This window comes from Amphiura filiformis, chromosome 9 (genome assembly GCF_039555335.1).
Source record: "Amphiura filiformis chromosome 9, Afil_fr2py, whole genome shotgun sequence".
Taxonomy (NCBI): Eukaryota; Metazoa; Echinodermata; class Ophiuroidea; order Amphilepidida; family Amphiuridae; genus Amphiura; species Amphiura filiformis.
In genome coordinates this window covers 64,464,277-64,483,102 of record NC_092636.1, presented here as the reverse complement: position 1 = coordinate 64,483,102, position 18,826 = coordinate 64,464,277, and the positions used below count along the sequence as shown (strand labels likewise).

At 34.4% G+C, this 18,826-nt stretch overlaps 1 protein-coding gene across 1 annotated transcript in view; it reads left to right on the top strand.

The window, feature by feature from the left end:
• Nucleotides 1-491: 491 nt before the first annotated feature.
• Nucleotides 492-18,826, top strand: part of LOC140161315 (tyrosine-protein phosphatase non-receptor type 11-like) — a 37,128-nt gene continuing 18,793 nt past the window's right edge. Inside the window, exons 1-4 of the mRNA XM_072184792.1 lie at nt 492-614; nt 15,053-15,175; nt 15,633-15,827; nt 16,235-16,400. Coding sequence (XP_072040893.1) covers nt 601-614; nt 15,053-15,175; nt 15,633-15,827; nt 16,235-16,400 — 498 coding nt within the window. The 5' untranslated portion in view covers nt 492-600. The remainder of the gene's footprint in view (nt 615-15,052; nt 15,176-15,632; nt 15,828-16,234; nt 16,401-18,826) is intronic.

Below are 18,826 nucleotides of genomic sequence, written 5' to 3'. Positions count from 1 at the left end.
TTGTTTATCGCAAACATTTTTCCCCCCCCCCCCCCCTTTGCAGACCTCGAAAATTTCAGGGCCCCCCTTTTTGACATGAAGATTATGGGTCAACCCCATAGAAAAGCATATAAACTAAATTTTTTCAGGCAAATTTGTGGTCATTTTTTCAGGCCCCCCCTTAGGAGGGTCAAAAATTTCAGGTCCCCCTTTTGCATCAGCCCCCCAACAAGTGTTTGTGAACGGTCCCTAAAACAGACAAAAGCCAACTTTTCCTTTGTCTTATAATAGGGCCTACTGTGCCGAATAAATTGAAAAAAAACAAAAACTGTTGTTTTTTCCCGAAATGCGTGTTTTTATTTCGATTATAATTTCCTTTACAAAAATATAGCCTACTGCATGAATAATTAACATAGCATATAAATGTGTACCGGTAGTCTATGCCCAAACTGAGAGTGCAGTGAACTGCAAATGGATACCGTCCAGCACTAAAAATTATAACGTGTAAATAGTGAAAAATCAAGGCCGAGCAAAACAACGAAGAACTGAAGCAGGAAGTAGCAATTTCGTAGTTTTTGGAAGTGATTTTTGAGGCCGATTAGGGTAAAATTAGACCCAAGTATGGCTTCACGGAGGTATGTATTGATTTTAATTTGATGTTACTTACAAATTGCAATCATTTGGATAAGATTTGGGGATTTTAAGAGCCCTATCCAAGTAAGAAACATTGTCGACCCAAGTCCGGACTTGAAAAGCTTATTAATTTTGACACATCAGCTTTACATAATATAGGTATGCCAGGCAAACACATTTGCTAGTCAGCCAAATTCGCCGAAAATGTCAATGCATTTTTACATAGAAATTTAAAACAACTGGCCGAAGAAGGAAACCTACATAAATATGTTTTCTATACTTCACTTGACCCAAATATATGATTTTTTATGGTGATAAGTCACTCGCTCATGGAATTTTAGAGGATTTTGATAGCAGTTCCATTAAAAAAGCTGCTATCATAATGAGACAAAAGACCTAGAAACACCCCGAAATGCCGTTTGGGGAATTTTGCTAGCTGAATCTTTTTGACATTGTTTGATGAAAGTCAATCTTTGACAAGATGTAACTTTACTACGGAAAGTGCTATGAAAAAAAGTTTTTCAGTTTTGGCTTTGTTTACTCAAGGGCTTTAATTTGATATATAAAATGATGCAGTTTGATGGCAAATTTGAATTCACCTAGCATACCTACATGATACGCATGCACATACATTTTATAATGATTTATTGTGTGTTTTTGTATACCTGTGTCGATCAACATCATCACAATGCATTGCCATCATTTTATATGATAAAACAAAAACAAAAGTTGTTTCACTTTCTTGTTTGTTTGTCATGATGATGATGCAAACCGACACAAGCGGCTACACTACAGGACGACAGGTAACCTTCCGGTCAGCTAATATTGTTGTCACGCAGTAAATTCGTTGACCGCTATCAGGATCAATCTAATTGATCGATTGATCCAATATTAATATCCGCTAAATATTAAAATAAAAAATATTCTGATTGTGGATTGTTCTTTCTTTATTTTATTTCTCATCATTTATTGCCTAGTCTTTTTGTTAGGCCCACACTTTATTTTCTTCTTTCTCTCTTTCATTTTCTTTATTTGCTCATCACAAGAATATGTTTTCCCTTTATTTCTTCTCTTTAATTTTGCTTTTATCTTTTGCTCTTTATTCATTTCTTTGTATGCATTTGCCTTATTTGTTTACTTTATTAAATGTTTTTCCTTCCTCTTCTGTCTATTTCTTCAAAAATATATATTTATTTTCTCCTTATGATTTTTCTTTCTTTCTTGATTTCATAGTAGGCCTATTCCTTTCCTCCTGATCCTTTCCTTATTTACAGCTTTTCTTCATATTTCTTTATTCATTCGAAATATTTTCTTTCTTTCTCAATTTGTTCCTTTATTTCCTTTTTCATTACTTAATTGGCCTACATGTATTTTACTTTGTTTATATACTGTTTTTCTTTATATATAATACACAATTCATTTCATTATATACCTGTAATATTTTACTTTTTTAACCTATTAATAGGCCTAGGCCTATATGATCATTCTGTTATTTTTTGTATCAATGCATCGTGCCCCGACTTCCGATAATTGAGTGGATAACGGTCACAGGCACAGAGAGAGAACAATAGCTTGAGTGTTTGATTGACAAGGTTACCTGTCGTTCCGTAGCCGCTTGTCAAACCGACCCTTATTTTGAAAATGATAAATCATTAAAAATGAAGACTTTTCACTTTCAGTAGGTCATGTAGATATAAACAGGCAAACCTTATACACATTTACTAGTCAGCCAAATGGGTCCAAAAATACAATACAAATTTTCCATACATGTAGAAAATTAAAAGAAAAGATTTTTCAAGTAAACCTGCATATGATTGTCTATACCGGTACTTCATTCCCGGGACTTCATTTGACCCAAATATATAATTTATTTTTGTGATGAGATAATCGCACATGGAAATTTAGAGGGATTTTAATAGCAACCAGCTCGAGGAAGGGAAATGCACATGCGCACACTGGTTTTACTTGTAAGGCTTTTTCCACTGTGTGACGTCAGCCAAACCGAGAGAATGACTGTTGTTTTTAACTTAAGTGCTGTCATTGACAGTGACATAATAATAAGTGACTATGGACTCTTGTGACAAAAGAATATAATTAATATGTGAACGTCCACCACGAAGTAGTAGTAAAGTCGGCTCTAGATCATTTTCTGTTTATTGCAGATTTTGAAAGAATTCACTTCCAGCTTCAAAATGACACCTCAACCAGCTTCATCGGACATCTGGAAGCGAAGTTATAGTTCATCAAAGGTCAAATTCCTAGTATATTCAACATAGAAATCCAATTACTGTTTTTGATTGTATCTCAAAATGGAAAATGCCGACTTTACGACCAGTTTGTGGTGGATGGGCACATATGGTATCAACTGATTATTTGTAAAATGTGCTTTACAAATCCACTTGATTACTCACGTTTTTAGACGTTTCATCTTCCTACGGAAGACTTCATCAGTAATGTGATGAACCAGCAACACTTCTACTCTCATCTCCAGAGGGTGTAGTTCTTTGCAATAGCTGGTCATATACATAATAGAGGGCGGGGGGCAATGTTATCAACCGCGATGAAGGGACATACTCACTCTATCATGTATATGACCAGCTATTACAAAGAACTACACCCTCTGGAGATGAGAGCAGGGGTAGCGCTAGAATTAAACACTCCAGTGTCCGCAGGGACCCCGAACTTGCAAAAAAATTAAAAATTAGGGGGTCCGGATAGATTTTGGTGAGTCCGAGTTGCACAAATGCAGCATAAATAGCATATTTGCAATAGCGCTAGATTGAAAAACTGGGGTCTGCTGGGGCCCTGAACTTGCAGAAATTTAAAAACAGGGGGTCCGAACTCTATTTTGGTGGGTCCGGGACCCCAAAAAGCAACCTAGCGCTACCCCAGGATGAGAGTAGGAGTGTTGCTGGTTCATCACATTACTGACGAAGTTTTCCGTAGGAAGATGAAATGTCTAAAAACGTGGGTAATCAAGTGGATTTGTAAAGCACAATTTAACCAATAATTGATATCTAACAATCCTGATGAACTTATTCAAGGTGGTATCAACAGAGTTTTGGAGATTCTAGAAAAAGTTTATTTTTTCTTTTATGATTTTATTTTTAACAGTTTACTTTATTATTTCTAACGTTAACAAAGCTTGTTTTAAAAGGGATCTGGAATGAGCGTTTTGTGAGTTTAGGCAATATTTTTTCAGGGTCATGAGAGCACATTAGACGTATCGAATTGCATTCTGAATACGAAGAATGTCTTTCTGATATCAAATAATTTTCATTTTTGAAATTCACGATATAATACAAATTTTATGACAAATTATTAAAATTTGATATTTTTCACATTTTTGATATATTACAGTCCTCGAAGTAAATTTGATAAATTATGATATACATATTCTTAAAGTGTATGTAGCTGGGAGGAAAAGCCGACGATCAATTGAAAATTTTGACCTTTCATATTAAAGATACATGGATTTTTTTTCCCCAAAAGACCTATTTTTTTTTGGTGTTTTGGGAAAAAAATCCATATCTTAAATACTGAAAGGTCAAAATTTTCAATTGATCGTCGGCTTTTCATCCCACCTACATACACTTTAAGTATAAAATCATCAGATTTATAAAGTTTACTTCGAGTAATGTTAAATATCAAAAATATCAATTTTTAATCATTTGCCATAAAATGTGTATAATATACATTGCAAATTTCAAAAAATCAAAATTATTTGATATCATAAGGACATTCTTCGTATTCAGAATGCAATTCGATATGTCTGATGTGCTCTTATGTCCCACAATAAATAGGCGCTACTGTCCAAACGTTCATACCCCGTCCCTTAAATAGTGTGAAATAATAAATGAAGTGATCAATCCGAGACTGAATTCATTTATGGCCAGCCCAAGCCCATGTGTTTTGAATTTTTCAATTCATACCTTGGCTATAAAACATAATACCACTAACTATCCTGTATGAACACTAGGGTTTCTCAACTTGTGAAGCTGCAGGTTGATTGAATTGCAAGTAGTCGGGGTGGTGGAGGGGGAAGCCGAGGAGGGGAGCGGTGGAGATAAACTATAGGAACAGCCTAACAGGGCGTTTCACATGTGTAACTTGAATAAATGCACTAGTTGGTTTTGGTCTTTAATTTACATGTTTTTACATGTGAAAATTTCAAAGAAAAAATTTGGTAAAATCATGGGAAAAAAATGTTGAATTCTGCACCTTGAAAATGAATTTTAGCAATAGATAAAGTGACATCATAGAGGTATTTTAATTATATCCAAAAGTTGTAAAAACATTAGGAATGAAGTCAAACAGTCAATTTAAAAAAAAAATTAACTTACAATATTTATCAAAAAATGGGAAAAAATGAAGAAAGTCGCAATTTAAATCAATACTTTAAATCGGTGTGATTTAAATCAAACAACCCTGTAGTTAAGAAGAAATTACAGCACCATCTTGTGTACATTATTGTTTGACAGACATTTTGAGGCATGTTTTTAATTGGTATATATTCAAAATAAATGGCAGCCAGTTAATAAATTGAATACCGTCACCATACTCCCTCTGTTTGTTAGCTTCCCAAGTGGCCCTGTTACAAGATCTGCCCTGGACAGAACTCTCCTAAACATTCCCATGTGCAAGTTAACCTGTGGTGATAAGTCATTTACAGCTGCTGGACCGTCCATCTGGAACAGCCTGCCACGGAACATACGGGAAGCTTCTTCTCTCACACAATTCAAAAAGCTGCTGAAAACTCACTTGTACAATTTTTAGTATTTTTCATTTTGTCTTTACATTGACTTTTCTTGTTTTCCACTGGCTGGTTATTGTTTGTTGTTGGTATTGTAGTTTTGTGCGTTTAGATCAATTTTTTGCATAAGCGCCTTAAATCACCTTTATGTATGTATGTATGTATGTATGTGGACTACTGACTTTGGATTGCAGTTTGCATGCTTAACACGGTTGTCTATGGATGAGATTGTTTGATTTCTGGCCTACTAAAATTGGCCATGATGTAATGCATTTTTAAATGGATCTGGCTTGTGATTTGTCGCCCAGATCTCGGGTTTAAATTGTCTGGGCATGTGCCATTACCATTTAAATAACTACATCGTACACAACTATGCGGCGCTTTGTGTACTAGGTGCATGCGCACGTCTTGTACTTCCAGGCTTTGTACTTGCGGTTAAATTGGATTGATAAACAAGTATGATTGACAGTGTGTGATGGCAAAATGGGTCTCCCCAGGAGGTTTCCTTTTTAAAATACTTACTTTACAAGAGCAATTATGATTTGGCCAAACAAAAATAAATTGTTTTTAAAAGGTCAACTTGAAAAATGCAAACTTTTTCCTTAATCTCCCTCAGAAATTATTTTTGGTGCCCCTGTTGCCACTGCTTAAATTCTGGAGGAATACTATCCTGGTTGAAGGAGCGACTTTCTCAGTATACCCCTGTTTTAATATGTCTAATTTCCTGATATATTTTCTCACAACATTTTTAGCCAAGTTTAAGACTTCCTTGTTTAGCTAGTTTTGGAACAGGGCCATGGAGTCATCAAGTGATTAAATAGCTGGATTTGTGACATTAAAGGAACATTAACAGATATCTAGGGTGGTCACCAGATTTCTCAGAATGTCCTTATTTGCATATGTGGTACATTCCTAATAGAACACAAATGTCATCATGAAAATTGCATTGTTTATTCTGGCAAAACAGCAACTTACATGTATATTGTGAACAATTTGAACATTAGTTCACCATAAAACCAAATTTGTGCCATAAATTGAAAATCTATAATGAGCATTTCTGCAATCAAAATGTTTTGAAGGAATTTGATGTCATTTATTTTAAAAAGGATACTAGGTCATACTACTTTGTTGTAATAGCCAAAAATTATTGTTCTTTTACTTTGCATTTAATAAAGCTCCAACTTACACATAACATAATTTTGCCAAAGGGTGTATACATGTCAGTTGCTGCAATATGTTTAAAACTTTGCACAGATCGTATTGTGCCCTAGTACTGCACATGTACATCAGTCATTCTATATTGTCCCCTCACCTAGTATTACAAGCAGAACTTCAAACAAAGTGAAGTTGGCAAATGCCAGTCACATTCTGCTATTTTAGTTTTCCCAAGAAATGATTCAAGAACATTTTTCATAAGAAAAGATTTGTGACATCCTGTTATCATAGGGTGAGTGTCCTCAAGAATTGGCACGACAACTGGCCAGGCCTATTAAAGGCAGGTGGTCAAACTGTAAAACATGTTTTCTATGTCACATTGAGGTCCATCGCCCAACATTATTATTACAAGTTGTGTTTCAAATTATTCCAGTGGTTTGGATTCTAGTACGAATGTGTATATTTACAATGGCCCATAAAAGTGTACATGACATCTGGGGGTGATACACCTCATTTTAAGAATCATATTCCACCTAAAATTTCACTGGGGTGATGAAAAAATGCTTTCCTGTGATACCTTTTACTTTCAGTTTCAATATTTGCCTTTGATGGCATAAAGTGGGGGGTGTGTGGGGGGTGGGATGTGTGTGTGAAGGGGTAGGCTGTTAAAAGATTCAAACTTCCAACAAATTAATAAAACCTTCCTTAAAGTTTCAAACAAATCATTGTTCGTCAGATATTTCTGCATCTAGTTCAAAATTATTATGAAAAAATGGACTATTGGACTTCTTATGCACTTTCAACTTTTGATGACTTGGCTTTCATATTTATAATTTACATATGAAAATACTGACAGATAAAACTGGACACACAACCACATTTAATGAACTAGTGATGGAGGGTGAAAGTTTGCAGACAATGATAATTGGTAAAGATGATCTTGAGTTGATAAAAATGAAAGACTTGAAAGGTATGGTCTTAATTTTCAAAAGCAGTTCAAAATTATTATGAAAAAATGGACTATTGGACTTCTTATGCACTTTCAACTTTTGATGACTTGGCTTTCATATTTATAATTTACATATGAAAATACTGACAGATAAAACTGGACACACAACCACATTTAATGAACTAGTGATGGAGGGTGAAAGTTTGCAGACAATGATAATTGGTAAAGATGATCTTGAGTTGATAAAAAATGAAAGACTTGAAAGGTATGGTCTTAATTTTCAAAAGCAGCCATTGTAAAACAGCCCTATAATAGAATCAGAATCAGAATCAGATTTTATTGACATTCATCTTACAACAAGATATGGTCAAAACATATATAATAATACTGATATATATAATACAAATAAAGTACAAGAACAATACAGTTTACAACTATAAAGAATATAATATAAATTAACTAGGCATAGGCCTATTATTTAAATCCCGTTTTTCAAATGCAGTATAAATGAAATTGGCAACTGCATTGGTGGTGTCAAAATCATTGGCACCCAAGATAAGAAGAAACTTATCATTTTCAGTTAAATTGTTTGTAACAAAAATATCATCTATTAACGTCATAAATCTATTACGGATATCGTTATATAAGGAACATTTCATAATGAAATGAAATTAGTCCTCAATTTCATTGAGATTACAATATTTACAAATTCTCCGTTCTGGAGGCAATTTAGGTGAAACATATCTATCCATTTCAATCCTTAATTTATGACAACTAATTCTAAGTTTACAAAAAGTAGATCTATGCCTACGTTTTAATAATGTAACATAATTTTCTAATGAAAATGAACGCTTGAATTGACAATAAGTTCAAGTTTAGTCTGATGGTTTTTACAACATTTAACCATGAATTATTATAAACAGTTTTTAGACTATCTACAATTAATGTGTTAAAATTAGCCTTATTAATCATGGTAGGTCTATTCCATATGTCATATTTATCAATCAGTTTCAAAACATTCATAATTCCGTGGACCAAGAAAAGGTGTTTAGTTTCCTGTTATCAATCAGAGCCTTTGTTACAAGAGAGGTTGAACCTAACATGCAGTTTAAATTAAGTTTCCACCAATATTTTATAGCTAAAGCAATCATAGTAATGAGAATGGGGTAACTTCCCAATTCTCCACGTACAGCATTATTTGTAGCTTTCTTATGAACACCCAGTACTGTTTTACAAAATTTTATATGTACATTTTCGCCAGGAGGCTTAAAATATGCTGCAGATGAAAACAGCAAACATTTGATAATAATCCCTGGGCTTGGCTGATTCTACTTGGTAAACAGAGATGTTCTTTTGAGGTATTGCCCACTATGCTAGCATTTTCCAATATTGCCCAGTATTGGGAAATATCCATTAAATTATCAATTCTGCCAATGTCAGACCAGCTTTGCTCCTGTTTGTCTGGATCTGTGTATCACCATTTTACCATAAATTTGCTAGACACTGACCTGATATGCCAGTCATGTATTTCAAACACATACCTGTGTTAATGGTCTAGAATTATATAAACCCTAGTTGTCATGTTTGTAATTGGATTTTAGCACGCAAATGCGTCAAGTTAGAATATAACTAAGTTTTAAAATGATGATAATAAATTGTGTCAATCAAGGAGAAAAGATTTCAAAATAGATGTGAAGAATTGTTATCCAACTCCTCCTGTAAGTGATTAATTATTACAAATTAGTTTATTATAGCATGTGAGTCATTCTTGGGGTTGGAGTGTAGCAGTACCATTGCTTTGTTTTATTTTAAAAAGTTGCGTAAGTCTGTGTTAAGTCTGAAGCATTAATAATATCAGATATTCAAGTTGTACAGAGGCCTAAATTAGAGCTACAATGTATGTGATCTCATGACTGACAAGGCTTGAAATGAATGTGTACATCATGGTGGTTAAGTAATACAAGCCCTCTTTGCTAGCTAATATTTCAGCAGTTTAAGCCTTTACATGTATGAATGATGTAATAAAAAAGCAGACATTCTCTCTTAGTATACTTAGGCTATATATATGATGCCTAGAACCATAAATGATTACATGCTGTGGAATATGTGTTTAACCCCAAAAGCACTGATGTGAAGCTAGCTAAGTTCCTGTAGGCCTATAGTAATGTCCAGATGCTTGCTTTGAATAGTAATTGCATTTTAGTCAGGCAGTTTGTGAATTAGCTTTCTAATGTCAAAGAATAGAAAATAATGATATTGCAAAATTGCATGGACAAAACCTCAACTTTTATTGATCCAGTGCATTGCTATTTATGCCAGTTCATTGCTGTTTTTGCCTAGAAATGTACTTCGGAGTGATAATGTTATATAATCTACTGATAAATCACAACAACATACATTATTTATGCTGGCCAATTTTAAAATGACAGACCCAGAAGTTATTTTGTATTTTGCCAACTGGTGTTTTTGTAAGCTTATAATATCACAATTTATTTTTGCGTCAAAAATTTGGCTCTAATAAATGCCCCCTTTTGAAAAATTTCACACCCAGGCATTTATTATTTATATTGGGCAAAGGAGGACTGACCCCAGTAGCTTAGGAGTTTTTCCTCCCAAAATGAACAGGTAGGGTCCTGAATGTGGTTACAAACTTATACAAATGAGCATCGTAAGTTTAACATGGTATTGGGTTTTGCAATGATACCTTTTGTTGATGTCAAAAATTTGTTGTCAATGTCAATGTTCTTTTTCTACTTCTGCATTTTGCAGGCTGTGCATCATTTAAGACCTTGGTGCATGCCACACAGACACACATGATGCTTGCAAAGCTTTGCAATGCCTGCAGTAAAGAAATGTTAATCAATAAAAGAATGTAAATGAATAACCTTGCCAGTACATCACTCAAATACCATCAGTTGGATATTATAATTTAAAAACAATATTCTCATATATGTAGATTACTGCCACAATCATTTGTAATTTTTATAACATATTAAATTGATATTAAAAATTGTATTATTATTGATCCTTGATGAATTTGGTACTCTCAAAGTTGCTAATATTTTACACGGTAGTATACCATATTAGTCCAATAGATTCCCCTAACCATCATGCAAATCATGTTAAATTTGCTGTATTTTGGTAGAAATACAGTGCTTAAATTGTGCTGATCAATAGTGATCATTATAGGCTATGGAAGCATTTCAAACAGGTGTCAAGTTCAAATTGCTCTACATGGTTAAAAACAAAAGTGTTCCTAAAGATTCAGAAAAAAATCTAGTTTGACCTACAATGTAAATTTGTGGAGTTAAATGTGTGACATCTACATTGTAGGTCTCATAAAGGCTCCATGGGGCAAAAAAAAGATAAATCAGAAAAAGAATAGTTTGCAATATGTAGGATTTTTTGTTTCCTTGGTAACACATCATAATAGGACAATACCCATTGAGTCGCATGACTGAGTTCTATTGAGTCCATTTCCCTTGACAATTGCTGTGTTACCTGGATAAGAAACTGAAGCACCCTAGATAGTGAAAACTATTCTTTCTCAGATTTCTTGTAATAGGCATGATAGGACAAACAATTTGAGGTCATTTCATTTTCATCAAAATTAGAGCAAATTTCATTTTATTCAAACTGTGAGATCACAATGTTACTTTTTTGCCCAAAAATAAAAGTGGACTGATTTGTCTTCATGGGAAAGACGTAATGAAGTATATAAGAGTTTGAAAGAAATGGGTGGGTTGAGTTTAAAGATGATTGTAGGTGTTTGTATTGACCCGTCTTTGCAGAAAGGATCCATGGGAGAAATGGTATACTTTACTTCATAAAATGAAATATGATATCAGTACTTTAATTAGCATTGGATTATTAGATCTTACACAATGTATACTTCCCTTATTGTTTTTGACAATGTAAAAATATATTATGTTATCATCTAAATGTATAGATGCATTATAACTAGTGATTATAAATTCAAGTATTGTTGCACTGGTTAAATGCTGCCCTTGGAATAAATGTAAGATGATCAGCTTAATGGGAGTAAGCTATTCATTCCCTCAGCTGAAATTTCACCTGTGTCCAAAAGTGAAATTCAGTCCTGCTAGATGCAATGTTTGAAATAAACCAACATTATTTTTCAGTGGCTATTCATTCAGGCCCTTCGGTCTAATACTCTACAGATAATTTTGCCAATTTAAAGTCCCAAACTATGCCTGAGTTTGGATATTTGATCATTTATGTTTTATATTATGTTATACTGGTCCATATTTGTGACACTTTTTAGACTCAACTCGCAAATCATCAACAGGTAATGCCTAATAGCAGCACGATGTATTGATATTGAAGTCAGCATTGAGTCCATCTGGATGATTTTGATTAAAAAAATGCATGTGTCCTGCAGGCCTATAGTGAACTTGATTGGCTTTTGACTCAAAGGCCTGCCTACTTTATGCTGCTACATGTATGTCACTGTTACTAGACCTGTGTGAACTTCATCAGATCATTTGAATTATAAGGTAACACATAAAAAGTGATTTTAAAATTAATTTAGCTCGACTTACATTGGCAACTTTAAATTGAACATTAAGTGGATAACAATTGCATCTTGCAGGGTGATCCTCCTTCTCTCTTTACCGGCTTGTCCAGGATCTGTTCCTGCAGGGGGCTCAGACGGGCTTTCAGAGTTATGGGGGCTGAATGGCAGAAATCGCCAAAACATGGCTGATTTTACATGATTTTTTTTAACAAAGTGCAGGGGGCTTAAGCCCCCCGCCATCCTCCCCCCCAGACACGCCACTGCTCTTGTTCCCCCAGGTTAACCAGTACCTGATCCTCCTTCCTCTCTCTTGTTCCCCCCGGCATGTTACTGTTCTTGTGAATTCTTCAATACAAATATTGACATTATCATATTGGGACATTTCACTTGGGTGCAAAGTTTATGTCTCCTAAAGGCACTAAATGTGCACACTGAATGCCAGACCTTGTGATGTGATTAAGACTAGTATGATGTATAGTCTTATTTTATTACTGATGGCTGTACAAGGAAGTAAATACTCATAAAAGAATTACCTGGGACATTATGTTTTCTCTGTCTATGGGGTGAAATAACACATGGACTAATTGTGTGGATATTGAGCTGCATGTGAAAATAAAATATGAAAAACAATAAAGAAAGCCACAAGTCTTTGAATGATTGTCCAATTGAAGTTGTTGTATTTTAATGCAACAATGTACAATAAAATGCAGTCTGTGTGTGTGTGTGAACACAAACTCATGCCTGTTCTCTAATTTGTTACATCTCTTGTTACATCTCTCTATTTAAATTGAGTTTGTAAAAATCAGTTGGTTATTAGACACAAGGAAAAATAAAGTGTTTGCTTGTTCTTTCCCAACCAACCCCAATTTTGAAAATGTGGAAATTTGGAAAAAAAGTTTTTTCTGTACAAAAGAATACCGATCCTTATTTTGGAACAGACAGAGTTTGTCGGGTTTTTTTTTAGACATTCTGAAAAGTGAACAACGTTTCTTCTAAACTGTTTGAAACATGACAGTAGAGAAATATCCTAAATTGCATCTCTTTAAGCTTTTTAAGTTCCGTAATTAGGGTTACTGTATTACATACAAGTCATGGGGGCATGTACTGGCTACGAAATAAAAAATAAATAAAAATCCAACCAACCTTGTCTTCCACAGGGTGAAAGGACAAACACACATTTTCTTGGCCTGAGCCAACTGCAAGTGATGAGGCATTTATTGTCTTTCAGGAAATCTCAACAATGGTCTTAAAAACTTTCAGTAATTACACGCTTACATAATCAGCAGAGCTAAAATCAAAACACAATAACTAAATTCAGAACTGTAATACCAAACTTATGATTTGAAGAATTTCATCATAATTTTTGCCCCCCCCCCATGTTAGGTGACTTTTCGGGGATATGACAATATGATTCAAGTAAAATTGATGGCACCCAAGGTTCAAAACAAACTAGTAATTGGTAATGTTTGAAATAACAAGAAAGTGAAATAAGAAGTGGCCAGCTATACTGTTGTCTAATGTAGGATTGCCAAAAAACAGTTCAACCTGCATCATGGTCAAATCATCAAAAAGTCACCCAGTTTCTCTGGTAACTGTTGGTTTTTATGGTACAGAAAACCACCAAAAGTTGCAGAGGCCCATGTTGTATAATAGTTACTCAATTTGTTTCATAACCATTGATATATATGGGACAGGAAACAGTCAAATGTTGCTGGGAAATAGATCAAAATGTGCCCAATTGTGCTACCAAATCACTGATTTGAGTAATCCTGGTCCAATGTTGTTGTATTTTATAGATCAGGAAGTCTGATTCACTCTAGCTTGTAGTTGTATTATGCTTACAACCTTCCTGCATACGGGCTTTCCATAACAGACAGCCATGCCATCCCGTCATGCATTGTTTCAGAGTTTAAATAACCACCATGTAAACTGATAATTTGCCAAATTTAAAAGACAATTACCGTATTGGTCCGAGTATAGTCCCACCCGTTTTTTATGTGAAAATTTTTCACAATTGGGGGGTGGGATTATACTCGAGTTTCAAAAAAATTCAATGCATTTTGAAATCATTAATAGAGTATGACATGAATACAAATCATCAATTTTCATATTAAAAATACAAAATATCTTGAAATTTTTTTTTTTTTAAATTTTTTTTTAGGTCAACCATGAATGATCCCAGCATCTAGGTCTAGGTCCAGGGACACTCCAAAACCGAAAAAAATTTAAAAAAAAAAAAAAAAATTTTTTTTGGTTTTTTTTTATACAATTTCTGAAATTTTTGAAAAATGGGGGTGGGATTATACTCGAACGTGGGACTATACTCGGACGAATACGGTACTTAGACTGTTAGTTTCGAGATTATACTTTCAAGATGTAAAGTCTGACTTTGTTGATGTCTTGTGAGCAGTGACACCAAATAAAGCAATTAATACAAAGGTCAATGTGTGATCTTGCTTGATTTCATGCAATGCATCATGGGTAGGGTTGATTGCCTGCTGTGGGAACTATCTATAGTTGTTAAAGGAACAATCCTTGAATTAATCTTATAACATATTACATCATAATATGAAATAGTGATGAAAGATGATTTAACTAAGAGGATTAATTCCATATCTGGATTTAATTTTTCTGTTACTTTAAATTTTAATTTGTAGATTTTTTTTATCTAGCGTAAAGCCATAAATGTATGATTTCCGTCAAATTTTATTTTATTTTTATTCTTTACCAAAAATGATGAAGAAATATTTGAAATAACTGTCAATGAAGGTTTTCTGCCCATTCTAAGCTGAAATAATGAGGTTAAGTGAAAGAAACCCAAATTGAATACATTTACCCTGTGACTAACATGGAGTTCTGTGAGGTATATATTATTTAAAAATTCAATTCAAAATTGATATATGTTTCCTTACAAATACAATGAAGTTGGCTGATTCCATTTAGATGTTTCATATTTCATGTTGACATAGTGATGCAGTTCGCTTTTAATTTAAAAAGAAATTAATGATTATTTTTTTGTTTTATGAATTTCTCTAAAATATTATAGGTGGTTTCACCCCAATGTGTCTGGATTGGAGGCTGAGGGCATGCTGAAGGACAGGGGTTTTGATGGAAGCTTCTTGTGTCGACCCAGCAAAAGTAATCCTGGAGACTTCACTCTGTCAGTCAGGTATATATACTATATATTGTAACCCAATCAAGGTAATGGGTTTCTTTAAGTTTAATATTCATCTGTTTCTTCTTCATATTTCATGTGGGTTCCATAAGAATCATTACAAAGAACTGCAAAAGACATCAAAATAGTTAACACAAAGAATATACAACTACCTGAATCAGATAAAGTCATACTAGGTGACATCACCAAAAATGGAAAATTCCTGCCCCTGGTCTTGCTGGGTTTGGTCAGGATGTCCAACGCAGGATCATGTTCCAATCCTGTGTCTCGGTTCAAAGAAGGTTCTTGTTTCTTGATCTGGATGGCTTCAAGACCTTCCTGGAGAAGTCTTTTGTTTCCTTCTCCAGTACTTTATCCAAACACAGGATTAATTTGGATGTAGCAGTAAGGCCATTTAAATCAGTTTTTACAATAATGAAGATTGATTTCCAGTTTGTTTTAACCATTACAGGAGAAACGGTGAAGTTACCCACATCAAAATTCAAAATACTGGTGACTACTTTGACCTGTATGGAGGTGAGAAGTTTGCCACCTTGGCTGAATTAGTGCAGCATTATACAGAAGGAAGAAACCAACTCAAAGAAAAGAATGGCCATGTCATTGAACTCAAATACCCACTCAATTGTGCTGATCCAACAAATGAAAGGTATGATAGCTGTAAATGCTTTGAACGATAAATTACACCCATTCCGCTTTATTTTAACAATAATAGAAAGCACTTGTATATAAGTACACACAAAGTTTTCAGTTGTTGGTGATGATGGAGTATCCATATCACTGCGCTGAACTACCAGCACAAATTGCAGTTTATTTCAAAGCCTTTTTAGGTATGTGCAAGTATAACTTGCATTATTTTAAATGGCACTAGTGTTATATTTTGAAGGACGTAGTATACATTAGTCCTTCGACTCTAACACAGGAGAAAATTGTAGGCTCTGCAGAGTGCTCTATTGAAAAAGAAAACATTGGTAGCTTCAACCAAGAAATTAGGGCGTCAATCAGAGTAAGTTAAAAAGCTAATCCGATAAATAACTTTTATTTTGTTTCTTTCAGATGGTTCCATGGTCATATCACAGGTAAAGAAGCGGAAAAGGTGCTGATGGATGTCAAGGCTAAAAATGGCAGCTATCTTGTCAGAGAGAGTCACAGTAAACCAGGGGACTACGTGCTGTCTGTAAGAACAGAAGATAAAGTCACACATGTAATGATTCGATGCCAAGTAAGTCAAATACTGTCAAGAAGTCTGATAGTAGAAATTGGCATTTATTAGTGTCTAAATTAGTGCCTGTTGCTGATTGAATCAATTCAAGTGTGATGGATGCCTATTGGCTGATCGGAGAAGGTAATCCATCCTTCAGTTTGTTTACACTGACAATATATTATGTTGATGGAAGGGTTGAATATCTCAATTTATGTGACATGGAAAAGAAATCAAGTTGAGGAAAAATATGAGCAGCATGTAGATAGTACTTCATGCATAATCCTTGCAAAAATAGTTGGCACAATTTAAAAAAAACAATTGAAATGTGTGACCTATCAAAATTGGAGAGAAGAGTGAAACATGTATGCAATATATGTGAAGCACAGACTCCCTGTGTATTTCACCCTTCTCCATGCCCCATCTTTCAATGTTGGAGGGTCTCACACACCTGCCGATAATATGACTTTTGTCAAACATTGAATCAGGGGAGCGGGGGCAGAGATATACCAAAAGACAGTCAAAGTGTGCCAACACTTTTTTCCAGGATTGAGGATCAAATATAAGGGTGAAATGTGTATTTAGATGTGAAATTCACATCCTCTTACTACAAACTATAATTTTGTTGGGATATAATGAAAATGATGCTGTCAATCATCAGGTCACCCACCTTTGATGCACAGTCTAATATGTACAAGTAATCATAATATTTTAATAAATATATGTATATTTGTATATACCCATTCATTCACACAGGTAGATGCCAGATGGGTTAGTACTGTAGTCTTTTTTAGTCCGCTATTTCAAAGGTTCACTGTGATGAAGGTTCGCTATCTAGAAAATAAGGTTCGCTATGTTGAAAATGAAATAGGGTTTGTTCTCTTATTTCATATTTGACATCGCGAACCTTATGTTTTACATAGCAAACCTTCGACATAGCAGGTGGACACCCTTTTTTTATTCATAATACACCACAGCACAGTTTTAAATAAGGTTTTCTTTCAAGGCAGCATTTCATAATGCAATATAATTAATAGAATGAATGAGCAACACGATCTGGTCCTGGGGGGGGGGGGGCCAAAGGATGCATTTTTGAAGATTGAGTTACTATAATTATTTCCTTATACAAACATTAGGCTATCATATACTGAAAACACCAAAGGTCTAGATCTAAAGTTATAAAGTTTTTTGATGTATGTTTTCTTTATTGTTTTTTTCTTCCATATTTTTGCCTTTATCTCAATTTCAAATTTGCCGCCTTAGGCCTCCATGGACCAGATTGTGTCACATATTAAGTAGCCCAAGGAATACTTTAGTAAAAGTCCCATGCATAATGCTATTGGAAGTTAATTTTGAATTGGTCTACACATGGCCAAAACAGTATGTTTTGCAAGGTCTGTTCAAACTTTTCTGTACACACTCAACAAAGAATGTATTCTTTCATCAAATTCCTTGGATTACCAACCAATACCGCATGCTATGAGACATTCTAAGGACCTCAGCCTTTATTTAAAACTGTGTCACACACAGTCTGCTGTATGATTCACACATTCATATTCCTTCATTGTAACATCTAGGCAGATTTTATCATATGGTGTTTTATACCGTACATCATGGAGCCTTATCATCCAAACATTCACATTTGATCATTTTGAATTAAATTGCTTCAGCAATTGGGATACAAGAAGCAACAATGTTTATGTTGCAATGGGTTATATAACAATACGCCTTTAGTGGTACCATATTTTGTTTGTAGCATCTGAACAAAACATCCAGTCTAAGATTTTATTAATGAGAAAAAAGGAGCTTTTATCTCTTGCCAAAATCTCAATTTTGATAGGGTAAAGTGAGAGAATGAGGCTGTCAATTGGGTCACTGACCCTTTAGTATTAAAATCAAACATACACACATATGTCACAGGTACACCCCTAGTCCCCTACATATCAATACATACAGGCAGGCAAACAAACAGACTTATATATGCACTTATAGACACACATATACTATTTTATTTTCAGCAATAAATTCTAGTTTATGTGGTAGTTGTGAGAAATTTAAGATTTATCAATAGTAGTAATCTCAAATCTTTAGTGTTCATGAAGCTGCACCATAGAGGTTAGATGAGGAGAGCTCCAACTCCACCATGTTTGTGCTTTGCTCTTGAAAGGAAAAATAGTTCTGGCATGCACTGACAAATTTCAATTCCTAGTGCATTCTTGAGGCACTGACTTTTGAAATGATGTAGAAAGTTCTTCTTCTGGCTTCTTCTTCAAGAAGAGCTTCAGGAGAGTTGTTTGTGCAGAAAACAAATTAAGAGAAGCTGTAGAGGTGCTTCACTCTTGAATTAAAGGACATTTGTTGTTTGCGGTCGCATTTAATTTGTCCTGCGCTCCAAACATTACATGTTTATATTCTAAAACTGTTGCTTATGCTTCAGGGTGATGATT